Genomic DNA, 14,323 nt, shown 5'->3' on the forward strand with positions numbered 1-14,323 from the left:
TTTTGGGATTTAGGGTGTCACAGTGACCCCTTGTCCTCACTTTTATTTAGTATTGTTGAAGATGTGCTAAGAAGAGGCATATTAAAATGAGTAAACCCTCATTTGGGTCCCTGAAAGTGCACCTCGCTATCAGCCACATCCTTGGATCAATTAAATAAACCAAAAACTCCTCCAATGTATGTTCCGTCAGTCAAATGCATCCAAAACGTTAACTGAACGTTAAGTGTGATTGGAGAGGGACCTGAATGAATGTAATCCCTCCATCTTCTAGAAAAAATTAACAAGTTCATATTTTTATCTTCCTTCATACCCTCCATCTCAAAACATTCCAAAAGACAAAAATAAGTTCTTTACAATCATTATCTCTGCTCTATCAACCATCAAGTCTGTTATCTCTCAATTATCGGCTTAATAATTGTTCTGTATTCTTTTGCAGGAAACAAATGCCTAAACTTGGGTAATAACACACCTCCCTACATGCAACAGGTTGCATGAAGAAGTGAGCAAAATCTAAAACGTCATCGGGGGTATTGAAGTCAATGTAAGCTCTAGAGAATGATGATGATGGCGATGAATGCTTGTGGCTGAATGAAAGAAAGAAAGAAAGTAAGAAAATTGAATTGAATTAAATTGAGCAACAAGAAGAATAGAATTAATAAAAGTACGTACCTGGTGATTTTGGGAGGATGGAAAGGGAGCCAATTGTAACGACTAGCGAAGGAAGAGTCAATTAAGGGCATAAGAGAGTCTTGTGTAATTGTTGGAGGCAAGTGCCGAATCACCACCTTCGTACTATCCGACATCACCCTACTTCGATTCAATTCAATTATTGGATTGGATCACATCTCCGCTGCTTCTCAATTTCGATGGAATCATTCAATCAGAAATTATAAATAAATTAAAATTGAAATTGTGTGCCCTAATTTCACCCAACTTGCCGTAACCACGACAGGAGAGGAACAAGAGTCTTGTTTCTATTTTGAGCATGAACAAGAGGAAATTTAAGATTTTTTATTTTTATTATGGTTTTGGGTTGTTGGATTATGGATTTTGAATTGATGATGAAGAAGAAGATAAAGGGGTAAATCAATTTTGAATTTTGATTTTGAATTGCATAGGTGTTGGTGAGCATGAGTTCATGAGTAGTGTTGAAGAAGATGAAGGAATTGAGAACATTGAAGAAGATTGAAGAAGATGAAGGCAGAAACATGATTGCTGTCATTTTGGTCCCTAGTCTATGAGTATAATGGACACATCAACACAATTAACACCAAGTTAATGTTTTGGATGCATTTGACTAACAAAATAGACATTGAGGGAGTTCTTGGTTCGTTTATTTGATCCGGGGATGTGGCTGATAGCGAGATGCACTTTCAAGGAACCAAATGAGGGTTTACTCTATTAAAATTGGTACAAGAAGGAAAGGTTGATCTAATCAGTGGCTGTAGACATCAATGTATCCCCTCTCACACACTGTATGCTGATGATGTTATGGTATTTTCCAAATTCTATCCCTGCATCAAGAATGCAAAAAAAATTTCTATCAGTCAGGTTTCAACATAGGCTCCCTTCCCTTTACTTATCTGGGAGTTCCTGTATTTAATGGTAAACCCAAAGCTTCCGATTTAGAGAGGTTTCAGATCCCAGACTAGGTTGACTGTGGCTTTTCACCCAAGGTTTGAACGGTTTGTGGCGTGTTTAATTCATTTTTGGTTGTTGAACTATGGAAAACGTTTCCTTTGATTGTAGTTATAGTCTATGACTAGTTTAAGACTATAAATAGCCTTGCATTGTTCAACAATTTTATTCATTCTTTACTTCCCATCCTTTATTCCTTTTTCTTAATCTTTTTTTTAGTTTTTAATGAGTGTTATGGTCACTGCTGACCATTCATAGAATCCCGACAATTGCTTTGCAGTTTATGTGGCGATTCTACGTCAGTCAGCAGAGAAATTTGACATCAAATACAACACAAAAAATATAGTTCATATTATCTTGGATTGTAAAATCTAGGGCTGGCAATGAACCGAGACAACTCAAATAAAATTCGGAACTCGACTCGGTAATTAGTTCGTTTAACTTGGTTCATGAACCAAACGAGCCGAACTTGAGTTATATATGGTTCGGCTCGTTTGGTTCATGAACTTACTATTCTTTGATACGAAGGTGGGGATCTATTATTTCACAATTGTGGAATATTTTTTAGAAAAAAAAAAAATGTTAACAGGTCAAAAATATGTAATGTTTTTTAATAAAATAATAAAATTTTAAATTATGTGATTCGAGCAAACAAATTGAACCTAACGAGTCGAACCGAGTAGTTGCTAGTGAATTTTAAATGAGTCGAACTCGAGTCGAGTTTCGAGCTGAACCAATTCTTATCGAGTTGAGCCGGACTCAAACGAGTTCAACTCGACTCGACTCTTTTCTTGCCCTAGTAAAATCCAAAAATACCTAACAATCTGTTTCAGATCTTAGAATCCAAACTAAGGGTATTTTAGAGAAAAAAAATAGGGTGCACGAGTAGATGATATGGTGGGAAAAGTAAAAGCCTCTTTTTTAGTACAAAGGATTACGAAGTCCATTATTAGCAAAATAAAAAATGATTACAAAGCTCAAAAGAATTCTCTTCAGAGAAAAGAGCCCAAGCAAAACTAAACAACTAAATGAAAATTACATAATTCGTTACTTAACTTAATTTGAGGTAACATTTTCGTCCTTTTTTGTTTGTCTTGATTTAGTCTTTTATGTTATAAATGACAATATCTTGATATTTTTTTAAGCGATTTTTTCCAATGAAATCTGAGTTTCTTGGTTTGTATGATAAATATTTTAGTTTGTTTGAGTTTGATGAGTTTTTGATGATATTTTTTGAGTTTTTGATTTATTTGTTTTGGTAAAAAAGGATAATTATTTTGACATTTTATAACATAAATGACTAAATCAGGACAAAAAAAGATAAATGACGAAAATGTTACATAATATTAAGTTAAGGGACGAATTGTGTAATTTTATCAATTGTTATGACATACATGTCTCATAAATATCATCAAAGAAAGAAGATTATTAAGCTCAACGAGAAGGAGTCTCGAGAACAATAAAATTCGAAGTATCTATGATAAAGATAAAATTAGTAGCCAATCACTACTTAATTTGTTGTATTTTCACCAAGGATGATTATCTTATATGTGTCAACTACGATTCAAGAGATTTTTGATATGTCGAATCAACAATGGAGTAATCCCATTAATCTTGTAATTATCCGTAAACAATTTAGAATCATACAAAGATTTGAAATTCCCTCACACCAAGCTAGCTCCAAACCAAATACAAAACTTACTTTTTTGCATGAAGTGCTTACACTGTCCCATATAATGTACAAAGCCTTCGAGCCACCTACCATCGTTATCTGGAAGAGTCGTGTCAGAATTTCCTTTGCAATGCCATCACAATTGAGTATGATCCAGATACATCCCTCATAAGGACGCTTCCAATCAATGAAAATTGTTTCAAACTATTGAGGATCAATGTCATGATGATTATGGATGCAGACTTCGATGGTGCTAGAAAACATTTTGATAACACTCGATGGATTAGCTAGTCTTCGAAAACTATCCTCGATATTTTTTCTTACCACTTCCACAAATGTCAACCAGTAGTCATGAAAGTTGTCTTCTTCCTATAATAGGAATCTCCACTACAATGCTTGTTGAAGTTACTAAAAATACAATTCCTTAAATAAAAATGAAAGAAGTTAGTTTTTTTTAGGATAAGAGAAGTTAGTTATCAGTTTGGAAGGTACATGTCTGATCCATACATGAGGTGCATAATTGTTTTCTTTGAGCACAATTGTAGTCTCACCCTCTATCCTACAACAAGGGCAGGTAAGATCTACCCTAACACCCCAGCTATTTTTGATGTAATTAGTTCAAATATAATCATAAGCTATCATCTATATGAAGGATTGAATATGACGGGGAACCTTTTAGTTTCACAAATTTTTAATGTCCCCTTATAACCGACCAGTTAACACAAAAAATTATGATTTCGATTTTTTAAAAGGGAAATGTTAATTTGTGTCCTTAAGGCACATGTTAAGAATTTCATTAATAGAAATTATGTATCGGAAATTGTGTTAATTTATTACTTAAAAAATTTAATATTATTTTTTTTCAATTAATACTTACCATTAATGACAAGAATTTAATGCTTAACCTGTGCCCAAGTTAACATAACCCTGGTAAAGATCCTCTCCATTTATAACTTTTTCCATTTGTTGCAATTTGGAGAGAGATAGACACAAAAAAATAAGTGGTGGGTCCTATCACTAAGTGGATCCCACCATCATTATTTTCTATGTGTCTATCTCTCTCCAAATTGCAACAAATGGAAAAAGTTATAAATGGAGAGGATCTTAACCCGACCCTGGTAAAGATCCTAGGAATTTAAAACGATAGAAATGAAGAAACTATTTTTGGGACCTCATTTATCCATCCAAAAAATTGACATTCTTCTCATACCTATTTTTCAAATAATATTGCTTTGCAAAATCATCCCACACACTTTCAAAAGTTTACCGAACAGCTATTAACAAATAGATATTTCCTCCTCTCATTAAAATAAAATATGTGCATTATTTACCTTAACTTATATAAGATAAGATAAGATAAAATGTTGTTGTAAATATTTTTTTAATTACTAGTTATAAATATAAAGATTTTATTGCTATTTAGCGATGTTTAATCTCTGTCTAGAAATTTGAGAATATGTGAGAAAATAGAGTAAGTTCCTTCCTTCGAACTTTTCATATACAAAAGTCAGTGGTTGAACTTGTGATCATTTCGTTAGGAATTAAGCCGCTTGTCACTTGGGTCAATGATAGTTTTTTTGTAATCGAACTTTATCAATGGCACGAGCTTCACAAATTACCATAATTTTTATTCAATTATTGATCATATTTAATCAGCATTAAATATTTGTCAAAAGTAATCAGCTTATAATAAAACAAAGATCGTGTTAATCAACTTTATCAATGGCATGAACTTCACAAATTACCTTGTTTTTTATTTAATTATTGATCATATTTAATTAGCATAAATATTTGTCAAAAGTAATCCGCTTATAATAAAAGAAAGATCATGTTTAACTTGGAATCAATCTTCTTAAACTAACTTAAATAATTGAGAACATTATTACACAAATTTAAACTGCAAAGTACACAAATATCCATTTATTTGCATCACACATAATTTAAGACATAATCTTCAAGACATGACCGACACATATATTTGATACAAACGAAGGATCAAGGGAAAGAAATATGCATGCTTATGCTACATGCCAAAATACAAACTTCACACTAGCTTTTATTTTATCTATATGCTCACATTTATCCATAAAAGCCAACCCCATTGAACCATAATTCAAATATCTTTATGACTTATAGAACTACCTTTTCCCCCTTGACAAGATGACCATCAATATCTCTAGTGCTTTTGCTAAGGTAATCCATCCAACCATTTGGAGTATCAATATCCTCATTATTCTTCTCATAATCAATACTCCATCTAACAGCAGAACTTCCATCAGCCTTGTTAAGCACTTCTAAGATGAGCTTAAATACCTTATAGTTTTCAATATCTCCACCAAACAGCTTGTAAGTGATTTTTTTGTTCTGATCATCAACTTCTTCAACACTCTCATTGCATGTGTGTACCTCGCCATCTGTTATTACGTCAGAAGCAATTAATACTAATAACAATAAAATACGTTTTTCAAAGGAATTAATATAATAAATATTAGTTGCACCAGAAAATATTATAATAAGATAATGATAATGGATGCTTTATTTCTGCGTTAAAAAATAAAAAAGAAAAAAATTCATTATCAAACAAATGCCTCTAATACACTCTTTAAAGATCTTATATGATGATAATGATGATTTTTAAGGAGTATTTTTTTTTTTATTTAGAATCGTTAAAGAATTTTTATGAGTGCTCGTTGGCAAAACCCTAACAAAGCTCTTTCTTTTGTAGAAGATTTTATTGTTTTCACTTGAAACATATTTTCTAGATAAGTGTATGACATTGTAACTTTAACCCGAAATACAATCAAATCTCACAAGAAAGAGCAATGCTATAATAAGTTTCCCTTTCACATTTTTTTATGAGTTAATGCATTTTTTTGTCCTCAAGATTTAACTTAGTGTTATGAGCTTCCCTTTATATAACTGTTGTAAAATCCCACTTATAACTGTTGTAAAATTACAATTTGAGTTACTATTACTTTTTTTTTTTGCACTCGACAAAAATATATAAAAACTACTCAAACCCAAGCACACATTGCTCCCAAGAAAGATCGATGAAATTACAAATCATGGCACTATTAGTATTATTAGCAGAGAAAATTTAGAGTCAATGTAACACCCATATTAATAATAGTTTCACTTTTCCCTCCTTAAAAAAAATAATCTCTTTTCCCGCATTAAAAAATAATATTTAACAATCTTGCTTTGTTTGGATGCATCTAGTCTGGTATGAACCTTACATTTTTTATTTTTTTTTTGACAAGAAGTATGAACCTTTCTATTTTACAGTAAATTTTATTAACATATTTAAGTACTATTTTTAGAGATCCAGTACTTCACCTCGTGTGCAATGATTTCGATATCTCAATTTTTTTTAATGAATTTAACTTTTTATTTTAACAATTTATATATCTAAAACTCTTCAAAAAAAATTAATCAATTAAAAAAATTATAAATTAAGTCTAAAAATATTGCCTTCATTGTATAACACAATTTTACACATATATTTATTTAATTCGTAAATTATAACTTTTCTTAGACAAATTTTATTATATTATTTGCTATATTAGTCTCAATGAATCAAATCTCTAATCTTCATTATAGAATTCATGCAGTATTCCTTAACTCACCAATCTTCTTTATATTACTATAATATTAATTATCATTCAAAAAATTGGTAATAGATAACTTTTTCAAATCAAACAAGGTGATGATTTGGTTACCTATGACATAAGTCCAGTGTTTAACCGAATCAGTATGATGCCAATCTTCACCCTCATGAAGCTTGGTATGATGAACTCTTTCACAAACATTTTGCACTTCGTGAAGTTCTGATGCAAATAGTTTGAAGAACTTTTCAGCTGGTGTTTTGATCCCAAGTTCAGTAATAAGTTTACCAGCAAGCACCATTTTTGGAAAGATACTAAATATAATACAAGAAAGAGAAGAAAGAAACAAATAAGAGATGGTTTATGATATGAGGAAAGTGTATGCAACCAATACCTTAAATAGAAATTTGATTACACTATTGACTAAGATATATAATAATAATAGACACACCAAATTCAATTATGCAGTCCACTACTTTCCCCACCCATGACAAAGCATGATCAAATATTTAATTTATTTCGTTTTTTGATATTTTATAAATTTTATTTTTTATATTTTGTAAGATTTGTATTTTTATATATTAAATTTTTTATTTTTTATTTCTGTAAAAAGGAAATTGTAAATTATTCTTTTTTTTTTATTTCATTTTAATCAATTATGTTTTTTTTTTAAAAAAAAAATTCATATGCATTCTGAGAACTTTGTTCTTTAGAAAGTTTAAGAGAGGATTTTTGAAACTTCCAAATTTTGGCACAAAATTTAACATTTTTAAAATGACGTTCTTGAGTTTTAAAAATTGACCTTTTAAATTTGAAATTTATGGCGAATACTTGAAAAATTTGAATTTATTTTAAAATGTTTTTGACATTTTCTGAGAAGAATGTTCGACAAAAACATTTCGAGGACTAGTGTACCTCAAAAATGTCAAACAAAACATGTTAAGAGATAGGTTAATGTGTCAAGTGTGAGTTAAAGTTTTACATTGAATGTAAGAGTAAATATTGAGCAACATATAAGCATTATAATCCATATTCTTATTACCTTATTTAGTGTGTAGATGTTGTGTGAAACTCACTTGTGTTGATTCTTTTAGTTTAAATGATACGATCAAACTTAATGTAGAGTCTTCCGAAAATGGATTTTTAATTTTTGGATGTCATTTCTTTAATTTTTTTAGCTTAAAAATTATATTTTGGATGTCATTCTCTTTTATGTGAATCATTTAGTCAATCTTTATTAATTTATATTCACTCCCTCTTGGTCTTTGGTGGCAAGTAATAATTAAAAATTGCTTATATGTTATGATGATTGGACAAAATATGAGTTGAATTTAATGGTGGTGAGTTGACAGTCTAAAACAACTTTGCACATATAACCAATCAAAACAGTCTGAAATTTATTTTGAAGCGTCAATCCACCATCATTAAATATTTTGATGAAGAGAAAGTTAATGTCATGAAACTTACTCCCTCTGGTCATTATTATAAGCAAAAATCAACTTTTTAGGTTCATTCATTAAATGATGTATTTGGTCAATAATATAGACTAAATACATCATTTAATGAATGAACCTAAAAAATTGATTTTTGCTTATAATAGTGACTAGAGGGAGTATATGGAAAGTTGCATGTTTGGGTTAAGATGTGATGTCAAACTCTCTTATGTGACTTCTCTCAGTCTAATGTTGTTGAACTAAAATGAGTTTTGTACAATGCCTAAGTTTTGATGATAACAATGTATAAAAGAACAATTTGATATGCTAATTTGTGTTCAAGTATGCAGGATCATAGAATTAAATTTAAAATAGTAAATCAAATTTTTTGTTTTTGAAAGAACAAGATTCTGAGCACACTTTAAGAACATTTGAATTTTGAGAGAAGATGAAGTTCTGGACCAGATTCTGAAGGATACATTACAAGCCACTGAAGGACTCAGACTCTGAAGACTTGGACTCTGAAGTAGTGAAGCTTTTGAAGGATTCGGACTCTAAAGGACTCGTCAGCATCAGAAGACTCTAGCTAGTTTGGTCATCTTCTTAATAGGTCGCTATCAGACTCTAATAGTACAATTTGTCCTCTTCTAACTACATGAAGAACCAAACAAAGAACTTCAAGGATAATTGGAATGAAACATATAATTCCGTATGAAGCAAAGAAATTTCAAATGAGAGTTCAATGACATTAACCAAATTAAGAAACACACCAACGTCTATGGTCAAGTTTCTCAACGACTTTAAGTAATGTGTTGACACTTCTCTAATGTCTCTCAGATTTTCCTCTATATAATTAAGGAGCTGAAGAATCTAAGAAAAATAAAAAAAAGCACACGCTACATATATTGAAAGTGTATTTACTGTGTCAAAATCAAAGCGCATAAACACTTCGTTTTTATTTTTACAAACTTTCATATGTTAGAAGTTCTTAAGAGTTAGAGTCAAAACTGATTTGTATTGTTTACACATCTGATTGTATAGCAAGAGTAAAACCAAAACAATATTTTATATGATTAAATTAGATGGTATAAGTCTCTCTCTCTCTCCCTCCCTCCCTCCCTCCCTCTCACTGCCTCTCTCCCCCTCTTCCTCTATTTTAATTGGTCTCTAAAAAGGGTCATTTACGGTAACCTCCACCTTTTCTCTTCTCCACACTCTGTTCTTCTCTCTCTCACACTCCGGTAGTTCTGTGCTGCGATCTTCTTCATGGTTTTAATTAGATTTGGTTCATTCTATTTTTAAAGGCTGATTCATTATATTTACCTTTTGGGTTTTAAATATTAATCGACAATCCAAAAGGCTTTGGGTGTTAGTGTTGCATAAGGAACCATAACAATGTGACGAGTGTTCGTCGTCGTTGTTCCTATTCGTCGGCAACGTTCCTGTTCATCGGAGTTCGTTGATGTTGTTCTTCGTCTAGAAAAAAGTGCTTGTTTTTTTATCTGAGTTTAGATGTTATTCATTTCATACTATTGTTAAATTGGATTTTTCATGGAAATAGGACATCAACAAAATTAGGGATAACAAGGTTGAGATATGAATTGGTGAAGAGTTTAAAAAACCTTTAAAAAAATACAGAAATGGAATAAGTGGAATGGATTTCGATAGAGAAGAAGGAAGAAGGATGGGGAAGGGGAAGAGGTAGCTAGTAAAATATGAAGGAAGGAGACGCCAGAAAAAACAAGAAAATAAATCATGTGTGATTAATTTAATATGGCACTTTTAATCTAACCCACACAATTTGATCTAATGGCTATTGATTAGTCCTCTCATCTCTCACCATAAGATACTCCTCTCATTTGATACATGCTATATATATATATATATATATATATATATATATATATATATGCATGTGGGAAAGGAATAGAAGCCTCCTTCCATGAAATCACAACCAGCTAGCCCACCTTTTTTACTTTGTTGTCTCTTAGTTTGACCTTATCTAGGCATGCCACCAAAATACAAATGCAGATATCCAACCTAGTTTAGGCTACCCAGAAAGTCATCACATTATGATGAATTGTTTTGTTAATTTTAGATATCATTTGTTTAATTTTTCTATTTTAAATTTTAGTTTTTGGATGCCATTTCATTTGATGATATTTTTCTTATTTAACATCTACTATTTCAATTTACAGCATTTCTTGTCTTTACCTGAGTTTGATGATGGGAGAACTATAGATATGTTATGGCAAGTTGACAAGATACATACTTATTAGATATTTTTAAGTTAAAATATGGTGTCAATCTTACTTGTGTAATTCCTCTTGGCCTAATATAATGACCCAACCTAGTTCTCCCAACCTTGTGTAATTCCTCTTAGACATTTTTTAAGTTTGAATGTCATTTGTTTAATTTTTTTATCTCAAAATTTAGTTTTTTGGATGTCGTTAATTCACTTTCATGCGATTTTTTGATTCAACCTCTATAATGTTAAATTCCTTCACATTTCAGCTTTAGTGAAATTCGACAATATAAATATAAGATGTGTTCTACTGTTTTGAAAAATACAAACTTATTAGATATTTTGAAATGATGTGACATTTTTTTTAATACGATTAATTTTTTGTTAAAATAATTACGCAAAAACGTCTAACTCTTTCAACAAACTCGTCATGTAATTACCGACAACTCACTTTATTATCCATACCAACGAGATTCATAAAAACATGAAGGAACAAATTAACAAGATTCTTTCTACTTTCTTTTGACTAAAAACCTTCTTATCTCTTTTAAAAACATTACTCTTATAAATGTTTATTATTGTAATTTGGCTCATTATCCCATTACCACTCGGTTCCTTTTTTTTTATAAATTGGATAACGTATGAATATAATTGAACATTATGAATAAGATCGATTCCGTGACTAAAAAGAAAACTGCAGATTCATAGATGGTTCCGATGACGTTTCCTTTGATTAATAATCCGATTGTTAACTTGCTTCTGGTCTAGCCCTATTGACTGTGCCAGTTCAATCTTATCAGCTTCCTGCAAAATCATGCTAAATATGTTTCTTTCTTACTACTTTTGAATGATTCATTTTTTTTAAAGTTTACTAAATGGGTAATATATATATATATATATTGCAACTTTTTAAGAAGAAAACGACTCTTCTTCAAAAAAAAAAGAAGAAGAAAACGACTCTATATTAATCATGCCTGCTACCCACTCTATTATTGTGCTTTTGAGTAAACTACTCCCACTATTTTATTGGATCTCGCGCGATATGATTTGCTTTCTGCAATTAAAAGATATATCACGTTGTTAATTTTATATACTTGTTGATCGTTGATGTGAACGTAGTTTCTACCAAAAAATAAAATGTGTGATAGGGATGTTGTAATTAGAACTATTAAAGAAGTTTGTTTAGTCTAACTTGATCCGGTCCGAAAGGTTCGACAATATAAATAGTTTAGAATTATGCTCTTTACCCAATCAAAATTGCTCGTTCCCAACTAAAATTCACATAATGCCCATGCGTGAGTTAATTCCGTGATTTAACTCATGCTTGATATATCAGTAGCTGCGTGAGTTAAGTCACGCAACGTGAGTTAAGTCACGCAAATTAAACACTAGTGTGAGTTAACTCACGCAGGGTTATTTTTGAAATTTCAATTGGAAATGAGAAAATGGTAAAGAGCGGAATTCAATAGTTTAAATCAGCTCGTACTATTTATTATCGGGCCACACATTATAGAGCAAGTCCAGTCCATGGGTCATCCTTGCTCGACCCATTAATTTATTTAATTTCATTTTTTTTATGTGACTTTGATATATTACTTCCTAGCAATTATTTATTTGCGAGGAATTGATTTGATGAACATGAAAGTGTAAATATTTTATCCAATAACATTGAATATTAATTAAACTCTAAATTTATTAACTCTGAACTGAATTAGTAATTTATAAACTTTAAAATTTTAAAAGTTTTAGCTAAGTTTATCCATTTTTATTAAATTCATTTGATTTAATATATTTTTGGGAAAATTACACAATTAGTCCCTTAACTTTATTTTAGGTAACACTTTCGTCCTTTATCTTTTTTTTGTCACGATTTAGTCCTTTATGTTATAAAATGACAATATCTTATCATTTTTTATGAGATTTTTTTCAAAGAAATTTAATTTTCTAGACTTGTATGATGAAGATTTGCATTTGCCTATGAGTTTGATGATTTTTTTTTTTGGAGTTTTTGATTATTTTTTTCATAAAAAAGGATAACTATGTTGTTATTTTATAACATAGAGGACTAAATCGTGACAAAAAAAAGATAAAGGACGAAAGTGTTACCTAAAATAAAGTTAAGGGACTAATTGTGTAATTTTGCCTATATTTTTATTAAAAATTCTTAAATTTGGTGATAATTTTTAAAAGGCTTTCATTCTTTATTTTTTAATACAAAAATGCAACTGAAAATGTTGAGAGTGCACCAGTCCGATGGCCTAGCCCGCCCCAACCAAGTATTTAGATAGACTAAATGTGTCAAAGCTAATAAAACTCAATGGGATAACTTTTTTATGCCCACCCCGACGTTTTTGTTATTCCATACGTTTAGTCGGGGACGGACATTAATTAAACGTGTGCAATGCCCACCCCGAACACGGACGGACACTCTCGTGTTCGTCTATCCATTTTTTCTATTGCACTAACGTATATAACTCAAAGAGCACTTATACATACACACCCTTACATTTTATACATGCATCCAACATCTTCTTTTCTCTCTATCTATCTTTTCCTATCATATTAATAATCTATCACATTTAATCATTTCACTCTCTTTATTTCTTTCTCTCTAGGAAATAAAAGGCATAGAAAGATTAATTGAATAGTGGTCCATAAATTGAAATCAAGGTGTATATATATGTATTCTTTACCATTCATGCGCAGCATACTATAAGTCGAACGTGATGGCTTCAGAACCAAGAAAGAGAGGGCATGACCCGTACAACCAAGTTCAACAATACTTATGTCATTAACAATAGGTACGACACTATAGCATAATAAACAATACACAACAATTAAAGCAAAGTGTCGTAAAGAAATAACATAGTAGATTTGGTAACCCAATTCGATGCAACGCCACTTACATCTGAAAACATCAATGCCAAAAAAGGAAATTCACTCTTATAGTATTGGTTCACAGTCTTATGCAAACACCATTCTTGCCATAAGACTATGAACCTAGGGTTGTTTGCATAAGACTATGAACCAATACTATAAGAGTGAATTTCCTTTTTCAGTATGGATGCCTCCAGATGTAGGTGATGTTGCATCGAATTAGGTTACCATATCTCATGTTTTCTTTCTTTACTGCACTTTACTTTAATCAGTGTTTATTGTTTATTGTGCTATAGTGTCGTACTTGTTGTCAAGGACATCAGTATTGTCGAACTTGTTGTCTAAGACATTAGGTAGAACATTTGTCTAACGAGTGCCTTAATTTTAGTAAATGTGGAAAAAAAAAATTGAAGAAAGAGAAGGCATGACCCATACAACCATTTTCATGAAACCTTTTTCAATCTCTCTTTTCTCTTGTCTTTGCTAAGACTTTGTTTGAGAGTTTGGAGGAAAGAGTTTTGGAAAATAAAAAGGAGCAAGAGGGAGAAATAATAAACAATAGGAGAAGAGGGCTTTGTGGATTCATTTTTTATTCATTCATTTGGGGAACTCGGAAATTGTATTGGGGAGGGTTTTGGTTGGTTTCAAAGGGTTTACAAGAATTTTCAAATTTAATATACATTGTTATAATATATTTTTTTAAGAGTTGTTATAATATTCTTAAAATTAAAATATATTTAATCATTAGTACATGAGCATTGCTATTGAGTACGGGAGATTTAATCACGGAATTTGACGAAATGGAAAACACACTAACCAATCAAGGGTAAAGTTGTCATATAAAAATGGATTA

The 14,323-nt window shown here is 30.9% G+C and overlaps 1 protein-coding gene across 1 annotated transcript; it reads right to left on the reverse strand.

Annotated features, from left to right (window-relative positions):
- Window positions 1–5,162: 5,162 nt before the first annotated feature.
- On the reverse strand, window positions 5,163–7,289 carry LOC25501145 (MLP-like protein 28). Its single transcript, XM_013589792.3, has 2 exons — window positions 7,030–7,289; window positions 5,163–5,724 (listed from the first exon to the last, which is right to left on the reverse strand). Exons 1-2 carry the CDS (start codon window positions 7,214–7,216, stop codon window positions 5,441–5,443), a joined length of 471 nt encoding a protein of 156 aa, XP_013445246.1. The 5' UTR covers window positions 7,217–7,289; the 3' UTR covers window positions 5,163–5,440.
- Between the last annotated feature and the right edge of the window lie 7,034 nt (window positions 7,290–14,323).

This window comes from Medicago truncatula, chromosome 8 (genome assembly GCF_003473485.1).
Source record: "Medicago truncatula cultivar Jemalong A17 chromosome 8, MtrunA17r5.0-ANR, whole genome shotgun sequence".
Classification (NCBI taxonomy): domain Eukaryota; kingdom Viridiplantae; phylum Streptophyta; class Magnoliopsida; order Fabales; family Fabaceae; genus Medicago; species Medicago truncatula.

Coding starts and splice junctions, on each gene's coding strand:
- LOC25501145 (XM_013589792.3), bottom strand. CDS start 7,216: ATGGTGCTTGCTGGTAAACTTATTACTGAACTTGGGATCAAAACACCA. Junction 5,725..7,029: donor ACACTGGACTTATGTCATAG/GTAACCAAATCA, acceptor ACGTAATAACAG/ATGGCGAGGTACACACATGC.